Consider the following 20,924-nt stretch of genomic DNA (forward strand, 5'->3'; position numbering starts at 1 on the left):
ATCCCTGGTTCAAAGGGAAGTCCCGGTGCATGCCTCTGTTGTGGTTCCCAGCGCAAGGCCAGGCCAGCCGAGCTGGTAGGAAAGAAATGCAAAGGCTGTCCAGACAGCCGACCTGCAGCCAAGTGCTGGGCGGGCTCGGAGATGCGCGGGTCCTCCGGGGCTTCCCTCACCTCCCAGGAGACCTTCTTGCGCTGCGCCCTCAGTCTGGCTGCAGCTGCTGCCCAGGCGGGTGACTCTCCCGGGGGAAACCGACGAGCACTGTCTGGAAATCACCCAGATTCAGAGCAGGGTTTCTCTCCCCTCCCCCAATCCTGGGTGCTATGGACATTTGGCACGGAATAATTCTTTGATGTCGGGGAGACTCCCTATGTGACTCAGTGGTAAAGAATCCACCTGCCAATGCTGGAGATGCGGGTTCAATCCCCTGGGTTGGGAAGATCCCCTGGAGAAGGAAATGGCAACCCACTCCAGTGTTCTTGCCTGGGAAATCCCTTGGACAGAGGAGCCTGGCGGGCTACAGTCTGTGGGGTCGCAAAAGAGTTGACAGAGCTGAGCGACTAAGCACGCAGTTCTTTAATGGAGGGGCTGTCCTGTGTGTTGCTGGGTTTTGCTCAGCGTCTCTGGTCTCCACCCACAGATTCCTGTAGCTTTTACCCCACCCCACCCCGCACCACCACTGAGGCCAGTGAGAAATGTCTCCACACATTGCTGTGGGTCCCTTGGGACCCTGGGGGACACAATTGCTCCTGGCTGAGAACCCGCTTTAGACCAACAGGAGCGCTTAGAAAACAGATTGCCTGTAAACGAGGGCAGGTCACTGTTTGTCGCGAAGCCTTGAGCCTGCCTTTCCCTAACTCTCCTGTCTTACCATTTGCCTAGACCGCTGCTCCTGGGCTGGAAGTCAGCGAGCCTCAGTTTGCTCTGTAAGGTCCTGCTGGCCCTTGAAGCTCTTGTGACTTTGATAAGAACCAGCCTAGTCAGCTCTGGGAGCTGAGAGCTGAGCGACTGGGGAGTGAAGTTGGGGGAGAGAGTGTTGGACACGGAGTGGGATGTGCCAAGGCCCTGTGGTCGGCAGTGGCAAGAGGCTTGCTGAAGGGCGAGCAAAGTCTGGAGGGACTGGGTCTGAGGGTGCCAGGGACAGCTGGGGACAGAGGCTGCAGAGGACCTGGGGGGCCGCGTGGAGGCTGCTGGCCTTGACCCCGGGAGTGGTGGGAGGCTGCTAGGGCCTCATCAGGGACCCCTGTGTGGGCCCCTGCAGCTTACTTGGAGGCCCTCTCAAGCATCAGGCCTGCGCGACTCCAAGAATAGTGCTTGCACTTTGTCAGGCTTTAAACTTTGCTGTGAAGTCTCTGCCACTCACAGCCATTCGTTCCCACCTACACGGACAGGGTCCAAGCTGTGGGGGCCTGTTGTGGGCCCTGGGGCCCTGGTCACTTCTACCTGCACATCCCAGGGCCAGAGGCCACGCCTCTTTTCTTTCCTTCTAATGCTCAGGGTCATTTTGTTCTGTGTCGTGTCTGGTGTCTGCCAGACTTTCCCCTCTGCCGTCTACTTACCGGGCTTCCCTGCTGGCTCAGTGGTAAAGAATCCGCCTGTGATGCAGGAGATGCAAGTTCGATCCCTGGGTCAGAAAGATCCCCTGGAGGAGGGCATGGCTGCCCGCTCCAGTAATCTTGCCTGGGAAATCCCACGGACACAGGAGCCTGCTGGGCTACAGTCCGCGGGGTCGCAGAGAGTCGGACATGAAGCAGGTTTTAGAAAAGGCAGAGGCACCAGAGATCAAATTGCCAACATCCGCTGGATCATGGAGAAAGCAAGAGAGTTCCAGAAGAGCATCTATTTCTGCTTCATTGACTATGCCAAAGCCTTTGACTGTGTGGATCACAATAAACTGTGGAAAATTCTGAAAGAGATGGGAATCCCAGACCACCTGACCTGCCTCTTGAGAAACCTGTATACAGGTCAGGAAGCAACAGTCAGAACTGTACATGAAACAACAGACTGGTTCCAAATAGGAAAAGGAGTGCGTCAAGGTTGTATATTGTCACCTTGCTTATTTAACTTATATGCAGAGTACATCATGAGGAACACTGGGCTGGAAGAAGCACAAGCTGGAATATCAAGATTGCTGGGAGAAATATCAATAATCTCAGATATGCAGATGACACTACCCTTATGGCAGAAAGTGAAGAGGAACTCAAAAGCCTCTTGATGAAAGTGAAAGAGGAGAGTGAAAAGGTTGGCTTGAAGCTCATCATTCAGAAAACAAAGATCATGGCATCTGGTCCCATCACTTCATGGGAAATAGATGGAAAAACAGTGGAAACAGTGTCAGACTTTATTTTTTGGGGCTCCAAAATCACTGCAGATGCTGATTGCAGCCATGAAATTAAAAGACGCTTACTCCTTGGAAGGAAAGTTATGACCAACCTTGATAATATATTAAAAAGCAGAGACATTACTTTGCCAACCAAGGTCCATCTAGTCAAGGCTATGGTTTTTCCCGTGGTCATGTATGGATGTGAGAGTTGGGCTGTGAAGAAAGCTGATCGCCGAAGAATTGATGCTTTTGAACTGTGGTGTTGGAGAAGACTCTTGAGAGTCCCTTGTACCGCAAGAAGATCCAACCAGTCCATTCTAAGGGAGATCGATCCTGGGCGTTCATTGGAAGGACTGATGCTAAAGCTGAAACTGCAATACTTTGGCCACCTCATGCGACGAGTTGACTCACCGGAAAAGACTCTGATGCTGGGAAAGGTTGGGGGCGGGAGGAGAAGGGGACGACCTAGAATGAGATGGCTGGATGGCATCACCGAGTCTGTGGACATGAGTTTGAGTGAACTCCTGGAGTTGGTGATGGACAGGGAGGCCTGGCGTGCTGTGATTAATGGGGTTGCAGAGAGTTGGACACGACTGAGCGACTGGACTGAACTGAACTGAACTGAGCAACCGAGCATGCGCGTCTATCACCACCATGTCACCTCTGTCCAAGTTCGCTGGTGCCCATGGTCCACGGTCAAGGCCAAACATGGAGGGAAAAATGAAACAGAGTATGGATAAGCACACTTTGCTGTGAAATGCCCATTTATTTTTTTAGTACCCCTCTCGCCAAATGATTTTGTCCATACCATTGTGCGTAGTAGCAAGCTTTCTTGGTGAAGGGCAACTCTTCCTCAGGTTTATTTATAGTGACTTTTCTCCGGATCTGAATCAGTGCCCCCCCAGCACCCCATCGCTTCTCCGGAAACACCAGGGTAGGTGCCCCATGGCTTCCCGGAAGGCAGGCCCGCCCACCTCAGCCGTGTGCCTGGCTGCAGGGCTGCTCCGTGAGAAGACCTCGGGGGTCTCTGCTCTCAATCCCCCCATCTGTGCAAGGGAAGCCAGCTGCCCCCACCATCGCTAACCCACCTGTCCTTTGTCCTCACAGAGGAGAACGAAGAACGCACGGTGATCGACCCCACCTCCAGGGACGACCCCAGATTCAAGGAGCTGGTTAAGGTGAGGGTGAACCTCCTGGTTGGGGTGTCCTGTGAGGGCAACACTTCGGGTTCAGGCTCTTCTGGGTCAGAGGAGCAAAGCCGGGGGGCTGGTCAAGGGGCCTCGATGCTGCGTTTGGTGGAGGGTGGGGAGACGGGATGGCTTGGAGCGTCTCCCTGGGGTGCCTGGCCCCAGGGGCTCTCAGACGGCCCGCTCACCCTCCTGTGCTGTACCCAAGGACACGGGGACCCTTTTCTTAAGATTGGGAACAAGCAGCTGCAGTGAATGCTCGCAGCACCTTGCAGACAAGATAAAGGCATTCAGACTCTTTCTGGAGCAAGAGGGGAGCTCAGAGGAGGGTCTGAAAAGCGGGCCTGTGGGTCTTGCTGGACGCTCCTGCGGGGCCTCATCTGATGGTGAGGCAGTGGGCAGGTTCAGCCGCGTCTGGATGCTCGGGGACAGGCGAGGCCAGAGGACAGCCACGTGGTTCTTGAAAGTCAGGGAAGCAAGGGTGGGGGGACAGGCACTGGCTCTGGGCTCCCTCAGGGCCGCTGTAGCCACGCGTCTCTCCCTAGGGGTCTCTCGAGCCCAGCCTCACGGTGAGGGTTCATTGGTAGCGTTAGTTTGGCTCCAAGCTCAGATTGAACTTTGACTGCTCTGATCGCAACCACAGCAGGGCTTCAGAGGTAATCCCCTAGCTGGCAAGGGCTCCGTCAGCATCCTCACCCTGTGAGCCCCGACCCAGCAGACTCAGGCTGGGCAGACGCCAGTTAGGATAGTGCCATACACATATCCCATGAAAGGGTGCTTTTCAAAAGTTTCTCCCCCTTAACCACTGCGGTTGGGGAACAGTGGGCCTCTTCAGGATAAATAGAAGCCTTGCCAGTCGTAGCTGTTTAAAGCTTCGGAATGGAGAGTGTCTGTGTTAGTGAGTGCGTGTGTGCCCGGTCGCTAAGCCGTGTCTGACTCTTTGTGACCCCGTGGAATGTAGCCCACCCGGCTCCTCGGTCCCTGGGGTTTTTCCAGGCGAGAACACTGGAGAGCGTTGCCGTTTCCTTCTCCAGTCTCTTTTAGGGCCCATTCCAACATGTTGGTGCTGAACGACTTAAATCGCCTCGTTTAGATTTGGCTAGTTTAGATTCCTCCCCCCACCAAATACCACTTTGTTTTTTCCTGAACTGAAGAATGTTGGTGAGGAAAAATGACGCTGCATTTCAGCCTCCACGGTGTTTTCCACGGGCGATATACATAAAACGTTAGTTACTTGTTTATCTGGCTGTCCGGTCTCAGATACAGCCCGAGGACTCTCTGGTTGCGGCACGCGGGCTCAGTAGTTGGGGGGCATGGGCTTCGCTGCTTCACGGCATGTGGGATTCCAGTTCCCCAACCAGGGATGGAGCCCGTCTCCTGCGTGGGAAGGTGGACTCTCAACCACTGGACCGGCGTGGGCAGCATTTAAGTAGGAGAAGGGGATGTTCTGTGCCTGTCATGTTCCCCAGAGGACCTGAACCCGTGGGAGCTGGCCCTGTCTGTCTACCTCTCTGTCTGCCTGTGTTTCTATCTATGTATCTGTCTCTCTATAGCGATTTATTATAAGGATCAGCTCACGTGATGCTGGAGACCGAGAAGTCCCTTAATATGCCCTCTGCCAATGGGGGCCCAGGAGAATGGGTCCAAAGGTCTGAGAGTTCAGGCTGTGAACGCCCCAGGCACAAAGAGGGCAGAGTGCAGCTTTCCTCCACCTTTTTGTCCAGTTCAGGCCCTCCCTGGATTGCATGCCACCCTCCCATGCTGGGGAGGGTCCCTCTGCTTTACTCAGGCCACCAAGTCAAACGCTGATCTCTTCCCAGAGACCCCAGCACAGACACACCCAGCATGAAAATGTTTGATCAGCTGCCTTGGCGTCTGTCCCAGCCAAGCTGATACTTAAAATGAACCATCACGTGCCCGCTCTGATTTTTTCCTTCTTCGACATTTGAGCAAAGCTTGACAGCCCGTGAGCATCAGCTCCTTGAAACAAGTCCCAGGGAGCCTGGTGTCACCCTTACATCCACATGGGGACTCAGAGAAGTAACTCCCCGCCTCCACCTCAGGTGATCCTGTGAACTGGTGTGAAGTGTCCGATCTTGAATGAGTCTGTCCATTTGAGGCCTCATCTCCTGAGCCCTGGCTGGGGGTCAGGGAGCTGCTCTGGACCCCAGGGATGCAAGACAAACAAGCCACCTCCCTGCTCTATGGGATCCAGAGCCACTTCCTGCTCCTTCCGGGTTCGCTCAGCCCCACCCGCCTCTGCTTTGCGTCCTAAGACCATAGGCAGTTTTGGCCTCTTTGGGAAGAGCGCTGGGCAGCTGTGTGTTCTTGGTCAGCCCACACAGAGTGACCACAGCATCTCTGCGTCCAGGGCAAGCCTGACGGGGATCCGAGGAGGCTCTGGTAGCTCCATGTCCCCCAGATTCCCAGTTCAGCTGAAGGCCCATGTTTGGAGTGTGGAGTGTGCCGACTGGAGGGCCTGGGAGTGTGGGGCGTTAATACCTTGGGGGGCAAAGGAGGACTAAGGACCGGAAGGGGTGGGGAGTATCCTCTTCTCCCTCTCTTACCTGATGGGCAGTTCTGAGAGCCCATTCTTCCCAGACACTGGTCCTTTCCTGCCCGCCAAGGTCCCCACGTAAACCAGGATGCTTTGTCAGCAAGACATGCCAGGGGCTAGGAGGTCACCTCCCAGGGCCCAAGGCAGAACCTGGCAGCTCTCAGGACCCCACCATGTGCCTGGCCTCTGTGCCCACAGCCCCTTGCCTGAAGCGCTGTTTTTCAGCCTTCGCTTTGCTCTTGATTTTCCTCCGCAGGGCTGGGTTCTCTGGCTCCCTCTCTGCCCGTGCTGCCCCACCCTCCACGTTCTTGCCCTCTTTCCCTCAGATTTCTGCTGCCTGGAACCCTTGCCTGTTTATTTGCTTGGTTTTGATCTTTCTCCTCCCTCTAGAACGTACCCCCAGACATCAGGAACTGTGCGTGTTTTGCTCCCTGCTGAATCCCGGTGCCCCGAGGTCACCACGCACCGTGGTGCTGACTGGGGAGCTGGGCTGGTGGTGGTTGTGAGGGTCTGCATCAGGACCGCCCAAGGGAGGGTGCAGCCCAGCCCATGGGCAGAACAGGCCTTTTGCCTCAGTTCAGACCTCCGGGACCTGAATCTTGAGAAGGCGAGCTCTAGGATGAGGGGGCAAAGCAAGGGCTGGGGTACCTATGGATACTGACGCAGGTGGTTCGCCAGAAGCCCTGGGGAGCCAGGTGGGGGGGCGGATGGCCAGGGCTGGTGGTTCAGACAGATCTCCATCCACTGTGCCTATGTGATCCTCACAGCTGTTCAGAATGCCCATCTAGTCTACAGCCATACCACCTTGAATGCGCCTGATCTCGTCAGAATGCCCGTCTTGCACTTCGTGTGTGTGCTAAATTGCTTCAGTCATGTCTGACTCTTCACGACCCCATGGACTGTAACCCACCAGGCTCCTCTGTCCATGAGATTTCCCAGGCAAGAACACTGGAGTGGGTTGCCATGCCCTCTTCTAGGGGATCTTCCTGACCCAGGGATCGAACCCACCTCTCTTATGTGTCCTGCATTGGCAGGCGGGTTCTTTACCACTAGGGCCACCTGGGAAGCCCTAGACTCTGATTATCCAGGCTTCTGGTTGTTGAAATCTGAGTAGGTCCCAGCACAGGCTGCCTCCTAGGGACCTCTGTTGGGATTCGACCCAGAAGTGGTTGTTTTCGGTACAGGCCTGAGCAGGTCAGGGTGAGGTCTGGCTGACCTCCTGATAGCTGGCCACATCCCAGCCGTGGGTCCAGTGGGACCTTTCAGAGGAACCACAGTCTCCTTGCCTTTTCTCTCTTCTCCGTCACCTGCACTTTTTAACCTCTTGTCGTGGCCCCTGTCCCGTCTGTCTCTGTAGACTTAGCCTCGCTGACCCTGCCTCCTCCAGACTGTCACTGTTTAAAACACGTGAGCTGCTGTCTGCTTCCTGTAAGACATACCAGCCAACAAGCACACCGGGCTCTGGCTCAGCCGGGCGCAGAGAATGAGGAGGTTCACTGATGCGCTGTCTTTGAGCCTCTGCTGTGTGTGACGCAGAGTGAAGGGGTGGGCGTGGTGGGCTCTGGGGTCGGCTTCCTGGACTCAAATCCCGGTTCGGATTGGAGTGGGAGAACCGTTGTGCCCGTCCACACACATGAGGGTAACTTCAGATGCTGTGTGCTTGCTGTCTGGTGGGTGCTGTGCTGGGCGCTGGAACATTGGTGTGACAGGGCCGAGCCGGGAGGGAGGCACGCGAGCAGGTCCGTGGTTCGAGTTTAGAAGTGAGTGTCCTGCGGGTTCAGGAAAGACTTCTCCTGTCTCCTCTCTGCAGGGTTTCGTCCTGCGGTCCTTTGAGCTGGCATCCTCCAGGAGTGCCCTGACTCTCTTGCAGGGTGAATAGCTGGTGCTGCCTAGGGAGGATAGCAGTTTACAGATGAGATCCTTTGTATTTCGAATGATCCTCGAAAGAAGGAATGGCAGTTCTCGTGCTTTCCAGAGTAAATAGCCAGAGAGGGGCCTCCACCCTGGTGGCTGCGTTGGTCCAAGGTTGGCAGGTGGTGTCATCCCTGGGGTTGGCATTTCTCCCCAGGAGCAGATCTCCATCTCATTTCCCAGTTTATTGGACAAGACTCTACTGGGTTATTAAGTTCTGTGTGCTCCCTCCTTTCGCCCCTAAGAAGAAAGTCAGCTGCACAAGGGTGGTCTTCTGGGCAGAAGACGATGCCACCCTCGCTGGGCAGAGATGCCTGGTGGTGTGTCTGCAGGTTGTAATAAGCCTACATGCTCAGTGCGTTAAGCCGTGACAAGCGTATTTGGAAGTGATTAAAACATAACTGTCATAGCTTTGGGGAGACAGGCCGCAGGTCCTGATTATCATCCAGACGGAACTCAGGGAAGTAATTTTTTATTCTAGTTTAAGCAAGCTTGTGGAAGGTCCATGCAAAGAGCCCTGTGCCAGGGGCACCATTAATATCACGTCCTAGACACATGCCTGTGGGAGTCGGGGTTTGCAAATGAGCACGTCTCGAAACATAAGGACGGCTGCCATCTTTAAAAAGTCTTTTGTGAAACGGAGGATTGAGACGGGTGACCTGGACGGTACAAGGATAGGGTGGTTGGTGGTGGCCGGGGTCACTGCACCTCTGCTGGGGCAGCAGTGAAGTGGGGCGACGGGTTTGCTTTTGCTTCTCAGAGCTACCGCTGTGCCTTGTTGGGTGAAATCTGACTTTCATCCCTTTTCTGTCTCGTTTTCGTGTTTACTCTTTGACCAGGTTAGAAATCCAGATGGGAATTTTTGAAGTTTTAGTCTCTTCGTAGCAGAGATATCTTTTGTGTGTTTTCCGACAGGTCTGTGTCCTGGGTGAGGCAAAGGTCTGCATGCCCGAGAGAACTTTCTAGGTCTGGAGGCAGCTCTGCAGTTGGTTTGAGCACCTTCCGAGATTCTGTTCCTAGTCTCACCCCTGGGGCAATGGCTTTGAGCAGGCTGGCGGTCCAACTGGGGAGACCAGTGTGTCGGGGGGGTGAATGAATATGTGGCCTGGTGGTGTGAGCTCTTGGGAGGAAACTGAAGCAAGAAGCAGGGTGGTTTCCTCTCCCTTCTGTTTTTGGTGGGTGGTTGAGGGTGGGCGTTTGAGCGGAGACCTGCTGTTTGGTACCCAGGGTGGCAGCAAGTGCAGAGACCCCACTGGAAGCACGTGCTGGCAGATATGAGGGCAAATGGGGGAGGCAGCGTGGCTGGAGCTTCGACAGCAAGGACGAGGGTGGTCAGAGGTGGGATCAGAGAGGTGGCAGAAGGTGAATCGGGATTTGACTCTCTGCGGGTGGAGGTGTGGTGGGGCCGGAACCAGCTCCCTCTAGTGACTGTGGGAGGACCAGCAAGCATCTGCGGCCCACCTGAGACAGAGACGAAGTCATGTTTCTTTGTAGCTCCAACACCTAAGATGGTGTCTACATGTCCTAGGAGCTGCTGGTTATGCTGGGGGCTTCTGACATGCAGAGAGCTCCGGGGTGGTGACAGTAACACTGGTGAGATCACTGAGGTTTATGACCCTGCAGAGGTAGATGCTAACACCTGCATTCTAGAGATTAGCTTCTTCATAACAGCTGTATTGAGATAGAATTCCCACACTGCACAATTCGGTGGTTGTTAGTGTACACCCAGTGTTGTTCAACCATCACCTCTATCAATCAAGGACTTTTCATCACCCCCAGAAAGAAACCCCTTATCCATCAGCACTCAGTCCTGAATCCCCCTTCCTGGCCACTGGCAACCACTTTGTCTCTATAGAATTCTTTCGTCTCTGTAATTTTCATATTCTGGGTATTTCATTTAAGGGGAATCATGCAATATGTGGCTTTTGTGTCTGGCCTCTTTAATTTGGCATCGTGTTTTTTAAGATGCATCCGTGTTGCAGCAGGTGTCCGAACTCCATTCCCTTTTAATGGCTGAATAATATTCCATCACATGGATATACCGTGGGCTTCCCTGGTGGCTCAGATGGTAAAGAATCTGCCTGCAATGCAGGAGACCCTGTTTCAATCCCTTGTAGGGAAGATCCCCTGGAGAAGGGCATGGCAACCTACTCTAGTATTCTTGCCTGGAGAATCCCATGGACAGAGGAGCCTGGTGGGCTATGGTCCATAGAGTCGCAGAGAGTTGAACATCCATTTTGAGTTGATTTCTGCATGTGGTATAAAGGAAGAGTTCGGTTTCATTCTTTCACATGTGGATATCCGGTTGTCCCGGCACCATTTGTTAGAAAGATCATTCTCTCCTCATTGAACTGTCTTAGCCCCCTCAAGGATATCAGTTGACTGTAATGTGAGGTTTATTTCTAGCTCCCATTTCTGTTTCACTGACCTCTGTGTCACATTTTGGTTTTCTAGCTTTGTAGGAAGATTTGAAATCAGGAAGTGTGAGTTCTCCAATTTTGTTCTTCTTTCTCAAGATTGGTTTGGCCTTTTGGGGTCTCTTGACTTGCCATTTGCATTTTAGGATTTGCTTGTCAGTTTCAGCAAAGAAGCCATCTGGATAGTGATTAATTCTTATAAACGGCATCTATTATTATTCTCTCTAATTACCGAATAATATATACTGCTGGAAGCCTGGAAGATGTGAAGATCAAGCAGAAGGCAGTGGCAGTTGTCTGATTTGCATCCCTCCAGGCTCTTTCTCTTGTGCATTCGGCTTTTTCTATACAAAATTTGAAATCACTTCTGAGCTAGAAAATGTCTAGGAGCACGTTTGGACTGGCACTTTGGGAGAAAGTTCTGGAAAGGAAATTGCCAGGTCACATAGCACACACAGGGATAGGAACTGATTTGTCTTCTTTTTAATGAAGACTCTGAGGACCCAGAGAGGTTAAGTGACTGGCTCCAGGTCACACAGCAAAAACCCTAGTGGAGCTGTGTCTCAGGTGCAGACCCCAGAAGTCGGCAGCACTTTGTTTTTATAGGGTGTACTTGTTGTTGGTATATGAGGCGCATGCTTGGATTCGTGATAGTGGAATGCTGTTTGTATCAGTTTTCTATTGCTGTGTAAATTAATTTTTACCAGTTCAGTGGCCTAAAGCAACATCTATTTAGTTAGCTCATAATTCTGAGGTCCAGGGATCAGTTATGGTAGGCCTGGGTCCTCTGCTCAGGGTCTCCTGAGGCTGAAATCAGGGTGCCAGTCACACTGAGTGCCTTATCGGAGGCGCTGGGGTGGCGGAAATTGACTCTGCTCCTGGAGACACCCAGCTCACTCTCCACTGTCACAGCCGGCGTTCCCCTTCCTAGATCCCTCTATGGCTTCTGGGTCTCTGACCTCTGAATCCAAAGTCAAAGGGCTCCCCTGATGAGGTCAGGCCCTTGGACAATCTCTGTTTCTTGAGGTCAGCTGTCCCATTAACAGCCTGATCACAGGGTACAGTCCCATCATTGCACTGTCCGAGGGATCCTATGGACCTGACCACTGAGGTCTTAGGGGGCACTTTGAAATTCTGCCTACGAAATCATTTAAAGTGTTAGCCAAAAGTGACCAACCACCTTGAGACCGTCATTAGCCGTCCCTGCTTACCTGGGCTTCCCAGTGGTAAAGAACCCACCTGCAATGCAGGAGACCCAAGAGATGTGGGTTTGACCCCTGGATTGGGAAGATCCCCTGGAGGAAGAAATGACAACCCACTCCAGTATTCCTGCCTGGAGAATCCCACAGACTGTAGCCTGGTGGGTACAGTCCACAGGGTCGCAAAAGAGTCAGACAGTACTGAGTGACTGAGCAGGCACACACACACACCTGGTATTTATAGCATCTGTTGGGCTTTGCTGGGTGCTGTGGGGAGGGCAGTTTGAGACAGCAGATGGGGTTCCCTGGCCCCAGGGGGCTCCCAGTCTCTCTGAGGGTCAAGGGCCAGCCCCTCGTGGCAGCTGTGAGGGCCCAAGGAAGGGCAGGGTGTTTGGGAGGAAGGGAAAGCTGCTCAGGCAAGGGATCAGCAGGTAAGAAGCAGGGGGAACTGGGAGAACCTCTGGGGGGAATCCTTCTGACCGGAGTGAAACCGGAAGTGGGGCTTTGAAGACCAAAAAGGGAGTTAGGATCCCTAAGCCTGCACTTACTTTTATGCCTTAATTTTAGAAAAATTACAAACCAATGAAATCTCATTAAGTGGCCAGAAAAGGCCCCCTGGACGCATAGACACAAGAGTCTTGGGTCCGTGGTGGTGGGAGTCGGGTTCGGGGTCTGGATGCTGGGTATTCAGCCTCTGAGAGCCACCGCCGGTGACCTGCCGGGTCTCAGGTCTTGGGCTGGGGGGAAGGCGCTGGGCTAGCCTCTGAGAGCCACCGCCAGTGTCCTGCAGGTCTTGGGGTCTTGGGAGGAAAAGCGTGGTGTTTGGAATTGTGCCCTTGGTCCAGCGTCAGCATGGCCAAGCTGTGGTTGTCTGGGACTCCGGTCCAGCATGGCGGCTGTTTGGCGGCCTCTCCGTGGTCTCCGGCCCCTCCTGACCTCCCTCCCGGGTCCATGCTGTGACAGCGGATCGCTCCTCGGTGGCCGGGATCTCACCACCCGGGATACCAGGCCTGCCTGCTCCCGCCCCACCCCAGGCACCCACTTTCTGTTCAGCCATCGCCTGTCCCGCCCTTGAAAGCTGCTTCCCCCGATCCTGGGGCCCTGTGACCCCTCAGGTCAGCCTTCTTCATGATACCTGGTGCTCATCCTTCGTCTCTCTCTGTCCCCCGGCTGGACCTGCACTCCCGGAGTGAGGAGGGGCAAGTTGAGCCTCCTCTGCCCCCAGGGCCTGGCACAAGGAAGTTCCTCAGTGTCGGCCCTCGAGCTGGTCTAATGTGACTGCTTGGCTCTGGTGCGGTTGTTCAGTCGCTCGGTCTTGTCTGACTCTGCGGCCCCGTGGACTGCAGCGCGCCTGGCTTCCCTGTCCTTCACCGACTCTCAGCGTTTGCTCAGATTCAACGTCCATTGAGTGACGACGCCACCCTCTGCTCTCTCCAGCTCCAAACTCTGCCTGATTTTTTTCAACAGACAATTTTTGAGCACCGTTTTCAATTTATAGAAAAATAGCAAAGACAGTGCAAGAGTTCCCGTATTTCCACACCCCATTTACCCCCGTTGTTAACATCTTAGATCAACACGATACATTAGTTATGTTAATGAACCAGCATGAGTACACTGCTGTTAAACAGTGCTCACCACTTACTCCGGTTTCCTCAGTGTTTAGCAGATGTGCTGTTTCTGGTCCTGTCTGGGACCCCCCGCGACATCAGTCACCCTGACTGCTTAGCTCCTCTGGGAGTGACAGCTTCTTGGGCTTGCCTTGTTTTGCTGACCGTGTCGGTTTTGAGGAGGGCTGGTCAGGGGTTTTGTAGGATGTCTTCCTGATAGGCTTAGTCTGATGTTTTTCTCAGAGTCGTGGGTTTGGGGCAGGAGACCACAGAGGTGAAGGTCCCTTGTCTTATCCCACCAGGGTGCGTGTGACAACCTGACTGACCCCGTAATGTTGACCGTAGTCACCTGGCCGAGCGGTGCCTGTCAGGCTTCTCCACTGTATTCTGACTTGTGTGTGTGCGTGCTCAGTCGCCTCCAACCCTTTGTGACCCCGTGGGCTGGAGCCTTGCTGGCTCCTCTGTCCACGGAATTCTCCAGGCAAGAATATTGGAGTGGGTTGCCATTTCCTGACCCAGGGATCAAACTTGCATCTCTTGCATCTCCTATGTTGGCAGGTGGATTCTTTACCTCTGCTCCACCCATGCTTCCCTGGTGGCTTAGATGGTAAAGAATCTGCCTGCAGTGCGGGAGATCCGGGTTTGATCACTGGGTCAGGAAGATCCCCTGGAGAAGGAAATAGCAATCCACTCCAGTATTCTTGCCTGGAGAATTTCACGGACAGAGGAGCTGGGCAGGCTACAGTCTGTGGGGTCGCAAAGATCTGGACATGACTGAATGACTAACACATTGTTCTGACTTATTTTTCTCCATAACATCAATCACAACCTGACAGTGTATGCATTTGTTTGTCTTTTAATGTCTGATTGGAAGGTAAGATCCTCAAGCATCAAGTCCTCACCTTATTTATTCCCAGAGCCTGGCACACAGTGGGTGCTCAGTAAGTTGACTGATGAGCTCAGCCTGGCACACAGTGGGTCCTGAGTAAGTTGACTGATGAGCTCAGCCTGGCACACAGTGGGTGCTCAGTAAGTTGACTGATGAGCTCAGTCTGGCACACGGTGGGTCCTGAGTAAGTTGACTGATGAGCTCAGCCTGGCACACAGTGGGTGCTCAGTAAGTTGACTGATGAGCTCAGCCTGGCACACAGTGGGTGCTCAGTAAGTTGACTGATGAGCTCAGCGCCGGGTGGTGAGCACTGGGTGCTGGAGACAGAGCCACAGACAAGTGGTCATGGTTTCTGCCCTCACAGAGCTTCAAGTGCAGCAGGGAGATAGTCACAAATGAAGCTGTGTTCTCACTGCACACGTGAACAGGTGTGGGGAAAGGCCCCTGAGTGCAGCAAGAGCCATGTTGGGGAATGTGGCCTGGGTGGGGTGTGGGGTGCTCGGAGATGATAACGGAGCCTGAGATGCGATGCACAGTGAGAGCTGGCCAGGCAGTGAGGGAGGCGAGGAGGTGCACTCAGGCTGCCGGGATTAGCGCGTGCAAAGCCCAGGGCAGAGGGGAGCTGGGGGATCTGAAGGGCACCAGCGTGGAGGCAGCACGCTCGGTCGGCGGGGCTGTGGCAACGGCCCGGGGAGGGGGTCTGGACGAGGGCGGTGGGAGAGGAGACGGTGAGAAGTGGATGCAGTCAGGAAGTGGGAGGAAGGGGTGAAGGGGTGGAATCCAGGCTCCCGAAGCTGGAGGGTGGTATCCTGTTTGCTTCTCCGATAAGGAGGAGATTTGAGAGTTGTTGGCGGGGTGGCGCCTGTTCAGTCAGAGATGCTCATGAAGCTCACTAGCAGGAGGATGGGGCAGAGATGGGCTGGACCTTTAGGGGTTCCTGGGACCAGGAGGGAGGCACTGGACATCACGGGATGGCATGAGCTGGCCTTGGAGGAGAGTGGAGAGGAGCTGTCCAGGGCGATTTCCTTTGAAGATCTGGAGGAGGGGAAGGTGTCATGGGGACCCCCCAAACACACACACACGGACACTGAGACGGTGGTCAGAGAGGAGGCGGGAGTTGGGTGACGGGAGAAGGATGCTGGAGGCGGGGAGAGAAGGCCGCTGGGTGGGGACGTCCAGCTCCCGGCCTCCAAGGCCGATGCTCCCTCCCTGAAGAAGGCGGATGGAGGAGGGCTGCAGCGTGGGGCCGCCTCCCTCCCACCCATCCTGCTGGGGTGGCTTCGGCAGAACCGGATGCCGCGGGGCTGCCCACCTCTTTCTTCCTCCAATCCTCCCTTTAATTTACGTTTACTTCTGTTATTCGTGGGATTGTGTGTCTGATTTAATATTTCTGAGTTAGAGGGAAAATAGAACATACTCCACAGAAATTTGCTTTGTGGCCAGCTTTGCAGGGGCATGGTATCAGAGGGTGACAGAGGACACTCTAGGCTGGATTTGTGTCCTTTCCGTTTATCTCTGATAGGACCAATCAGTGCCCATCTCCAGGAGGTCATTGGGACCAATTAGACAGTTTTATTGGTTTTGCTCCACAGGGAAGCCGTGGACTGTATCCATTTGTGATCAAGTCTGTTCAGGGCATCGCTTTCATTTTGAGGAGAAGTGCCTTAAGCAGCGTCGGCCAAATGAGATTCTGTTCAGTGGGAATCCTGTGTCTCCATAGATATCTTCACAGTTGAAACTGTCTTCTTTTATGATGTATTAAACTTGGTGAATTGAAGGCAAACTTGTTGAGAAAAGGCCAGTCTAGAGAAGTGAACACGTGTGTCCACGTAAAGCTTGCATGCCCATGTTCACTGGAGGACTGCTGACACCAGGCCCAAAGGGGCGACAATGGGGTGAATGGATCTGTAAAGTGTGTCTTCCTGAGCAATGGACCATGACTCAGCCGTAAGAAGGAGCGAGGTCCCGGCACGTGCCACAACGTGGCTGAACCTTGAAAACATCATGCAAAGGGAAAGAAGGAGAAGGAAATGGCAACCTGCTCCAGTGTTCTTGCCTGGAGAATCCCAGGGACGGAGGAGCCTGGTGGGCTGCCATCTATGGGGTCGCACAGAGTCGGACACGACTGAAGCGACTTAGTAGCAGCAGCAGCAAGGGAAAGAAGCCAAACACAAAAGGTCACGTGCAGTGCGGTTCCCAGTCATATGAAGGATCCAGCACAGGCAAAACCCTCGAGAGAGTAGTTTTGTGGTTGGGAGGAGCTGGTCGGGGGTGTGCGGATTGAGAAGTGGCTGCTGACGGTGTGGGGTTTCCTTTGGATGGAACTGCCCTTCAGAGGGTGACGTGCCCATTGTACAACTGTGAGTCTACTGACTACCGCCGAATCGCACGTTTTAAAAGGGTGCATCGTGTGGAATGTGGATTCCATCTCAGTAAAGCCTTAGAAAAGCAGTGTGCCTCGGACCCGGTTCTCTGTGGCTCTAGGGTCCCCTGGTTTCGATGCAGATATTAAGGGCAGGATGGGTGTGGGCGTCTTTCGGCTCACTGCCCTGCCTCGGGCCGGGTGTGTTACCGGTGTTCCCTCACTTGCTCGCCTCCCACGGGACCCCCGGCAGCCTGGTGGGGGTTGGGGTGTGGAGAGCAGCTTGCCTCTCCCCTTGGACTCTCCGGGCCCTGCCCTGGGGCGGCTCCCCCTCTGCTCGCGCCCTGGTCGCCGCCTGGTCCCCCGGTGCCAGCGAGTGAGGCCGTAACGCCTGTTCCCCCGCAGGTCCTCATCGACTGGATCAACGACGTGCTGGTGGAGGAGAGGATCATCGTGAAGCAGCTGGAGGAGGACCTGTATGACGGGCAGGTGCTGCAGAAGCTGCTGGGTGAGTCCCCGGGAGGGGCGGCCCGGAGGGGAACACGCCATGCTCTATGTGGCCACATCAGTCACTTGTCCGTAAGCCGTGGGCCTGAGCCCTCGGCTCCCAGGTGGCGTCCCTGGGCCCTCAGCTTCGATTGGGCTCCAGGTCCCCTCTCTCGGGTCCCTGTGAGGGTGGCCTGGAGGACTCAGTGTCCCCTTGTCCACTGGGATAACTCACCTCCTAATGGTCCATCCCAGCCCTGGTGTCCACTGGGACTCGCCTCCTAATGGTCCATCCCAGCCCTGGTGTCCACTGGGACTCACCTCTTAATGGTCCATCCCAGCCCTAGTGTCCACTGGGACTCGCCTCTTAATGGTCCATCCCAGCCCTGGTGTCCACTGGGACTCACCTCCTAATGGTCCATCCCAGCCCTGGTGGGGTGCAGACCTGCTCTCTGGGCTCATCTGCTCACACTCCTTGCCCCTTAATGACCCCACAGACACATGCTGTCCTGTGCAGTGGTCTCCCCACAGACCACCTGAAGGGTCACTCCTTCCAGGCAGGGCCAGCACTGGGGTGGGGTCGTGATTTGCTCCGCAGGGATATGCTGGGGGCAGGGGGATCTGAGTCAGGTGCCTGGAGTTTAGGGGGTGCTTTTGGTGGGGCAGATACTGAGGGAAAGCAGACCGATGGGGAGGGGGCTGACCCTGGACCCACAGGACGCAGCCTCTGCAGCTGCCCAGGTCATGGACTCGGCTCAGCCTCTGCGTCGTTCCTCCAGCCCGGTCCTCGCGGCTGGTTTGCACACTCTGCACGGCAGTGCTTACAGACAGTGTGATCTGGGAGGGGAGGGACCGTGTCGCATACCCGGCTCTGAAGACGCGGTGCTGTCCATGTTCGGTCAGTCCTTGGAAAGCACGTGAGGAAGGCGAAGCTGTGTTTATTCTGCTTGTTCCTTCGTTTGCTGAACGGACACCCTTTCACCCACAGGGTGGCGGGAGTGGAGACTCAGTGGTGATAAGAGAGGAAGGTTCCCGTGCCCCACCACCGATGTCCGTTCTGCCAGAGGGGACAGAGAGAACTGCTGTGAACACAGACTGATGCTCTGAGACAAATTGACGGTCTAAGAGAGTGCCTGGGACGTCCCTGGAAGTCCACTCCTTAGGGCTCCGTGTTTCCACTGCACAGCGCGTGGGTTCTATCCCTGGTCTGGGAACCAAGGCCCCACCAGCTGCACGGTGTGGCCACGACAGAGAGAGAGCCGAGTGCTATCCAAGGGGCGGGGCTGGGTGGGCTGGGGCAGCCCCAGGGGAGCTGACATCCCAGCCGACTTCTGCACCAGTTGGCATGGAAAGAACCTTCCAGGCCGGGACTCTGAAGAGAGGAGGAGTCTGTAGTGTTTAAAGAGCAGCGGAAGGAGGCTGCAGGAGGCAGCGGTAGACAGACCACGTGCCCTGGTGGACAGAGGCTTTTATTACACATGGCAGGACGCCACCTGAGGATGTGAGCAGGGCTGTGATGAGATCGGAGTTTGTGCTTTAAAAGGTCGCTTGGGCTTCTGGGTGCAGAACGGCCGGAAGCAGGGCCATGAGGGGAAGATGGGGGAGTCGGTCAGAGCACTGTCCCAGCTCCCTGGGCGTTGGATGGGGTGGCTCAGTGTCGGGTGAAAGTGGAGGATATTTTGGGGGTTAAAGCTGCCAGAGACATGAAGGCTGATGGCCAGGATTGTGGCCTGAGCCGCCAGTGAATGAGAAAGCCCTCAGGAGTAGCGAGGGGAGCGGGGATAGGGAGGCTGGTGTGCCATCTGCCAGGGCTGAGATGCCCATCCTGCCCAGGCCAGCCACGGGGAGAGGGTGAAGGCGAGCACGGCTGAGATGGTTAATACCGTGAGACTGGGTGGCCCCACTCGCAGGGGGTGTCCAAATTCAGTGTTTGGCTGAACGCCCTGCATCAAGAATTAAACCTGTTTGGCTAAGCAGAGAGCACACATCTTAGAATGAACTTTGGTGTAAGAGCAAATCTGAAACGTTGTCAAGGTTGTTTAGTCATTGTCACAATTTTATTATTAAAAATGTTGGTTGGAGCTTTGTTGTTTCACGCTGTATCGTCGGGACAGCTGTTCTCAGGGCAGCTAGATTGCTCTCCAGGTCGCTGAAATGGACATTTATGATGATAGACGCTTACTTTCAGAAGAGGATGGAGGAGGGCGTGGGTCTTGGGCTGAGCCTGTCCACAAGGATTGTACTGGTGGTGAAGCTGCCCAGGGTCATCAGCTTCCTTCCTTCCTTCTCTGTGTAAAGACCTAGATTCCCCCCGAATCCTGGACTTGAACGCTTAGCTGTTGGTGATGCTGCTGCTTTATTGAAATAGTCCTTTGAACCGCTGCTTTATTCGCTGCCCAAAGGAGATACTTTCTAATATTTTCAGAAGCAAACATAAAAGTGTGGTGCTCACTCACTCTTTTATTTCTGATTCCTTTTGCATGCAGCCATGGCTTCACTCACCCAGCCACTTGAAAAAATTGTGTCCCTAAGCCTTAGATCTAGTGATGTGATCCTGGGAGTCTGGCTCTCAAGGTGCCTCCGCATCTGAGCCCTAGATGCCGGTCCAGGATGCCAGCACTCTCCCTGGAGCAGGGCCACAGCCGCATCTGAGAGCAGGTAACCCGTAAGAAGTCCTTGTCTGCTCAAGGCACGCCCGTTGGGTCCCTCTTCTGTTGGTCTCAGCGAATGCGAGACTTGCTCCGAAGCGGCTGTGGTTGTCTGTGAGTCCTGCTACGCCCGTTTTGTTATCTGTAATGTATAACAGGAGGTCGACATTGGCTCAGGCAGCCTTTTTAATTCCCAAGTAGCTGCAGTTCCATCCTGTTTGACTGTCTTGCATAAGGACTCCTGGAAAAGGCAGTTCTAAAATCTCCTGTGTGTCAAGTGGTTTGACACACCACTTTGTTTGAAGAAGAGAACAATAGAGGAGACACGTCCGGATATTAACGGAGCTTCGCAAGGCCTTGCCGGGTCATGCTAATGATGCTGTCGCACTGATGAGCTGCTGTAGCGACCAACAGGGTCACCCGACCCTGGGGCCCAGAGCCGCCAGCAGGGACAGCGATGGAGCCGCTGAGCTCTCTGCTTTCCAAAGATAGATCGCTGAAGCTCGACACTGGCTGAATGTCAAGGCCAAACCTGACTTCTGGGCTTGGTAAAGAATCTGCCTGCAGTGTGAGAGACCTGGCTTCGATCCCTGGGTTGGGAAGATCCCCTGGAGAAGGGAAAGGCTGCCCACTCCAGGATTCTTGGGCTTCCCTTGTGGCTCAGCTGGTAAAGAAGCCACTTGCAATGCGGGAGACCTGGGTTCCACCCCGGGTTGGGAAGACCCCCTGGAGAAGAGAAAGGCTACCCACTCCTGTTTTCTGACCTGGAGAATTCCATGGACTGTATAACCCGTTGGTTCACAAAGAGTGGGACACGACTGAGCGACTTTCACTCACTCTGTAGAGAGAAGAGGTCTGGGGACAGGGCCCCGGGGTGGTGGTGGTCAGTGGTCAGAGGAGGGTCCAGGACAGGATTCTGAAGGGTCCAGCCAGGAGGGAGGAGGAGGAGGGCGACAGGGAGCAGACCCTGGCTTGACCAGCTGTGGGTCACCACTAGGCCCCCACATGTGCCCCTCTCCCTAAGAGTGGATTCCGGGAGCAGCTGGCAGACCCTTTGCCAGGGCAGGTTCCAGGGGTGTGACACTCCTGCATGGGCAGTGTTGTCCTGGGGGACCACCTGTGGGCAGTGAGGGGGCCCCCAGGCTGGCTGCCGTCCTACTTGGACTTAGGCTCTCCCTTCTTCTGGAGGAAAGGCAGGCACCTCCTCCTGAAATAAGTATTCAGTGTCCCGTATTCGCCCATGTTTTCTGGCCTGCTCGAGAGTCCATCCCATCTTCCTCTGGCTCTTCCCAGGCTCGGGAGAGAGGGGTCCTGGCTATGCCAAAGCCCTGAGCCGCTGCA

General features: G+C 54.8%; 1 protein-coding gene across 3 annotated transcripts in view; it reads left to right on the forward strand.

Moving 5' to 3' along the window:
• PARVB (parvin beta) overlaps nucleotides 1–20,924 on the forward strand; it is a 118,993-nt gene that overhangs the window by 60,943 nt on the left and 37,126 nt on the right. For all 3 annotated transcript variants that reach the window (XM_088837553.1, XM_055394420.2, XM_088837554.1), the window contains exons 3-4: nucleotides 3,428–3,498; nucleotides 16,855–16,957. In XM_088837553.1, coding sequence (XP_088693679.1) covers nucleotides 3,428–3,498; nucleotides 16,855–16,957 — 174 coding nt within the window. The remainder of the gene's footprint in view (nucleotides 1–3,427; nucleotides 3,499–16,854; nucleotides 16,958–20,924) is intronic.

This window comes from Moschus berezovskii, chromosome 6, assembly GCF_049115385.1.
Source record: "Moschus berezovskii isolate FMDL1 chromosome 6, NW_MosBer_1.0, whole genome shotgun sequence".
Classification (NCBI taxonomy): domain Eukaryota; kingdom Metazoa; phylum Chordata; class Mammalia; order Artiodactyla; family Moschidae; genus Moschus; species Moschus berezovskii.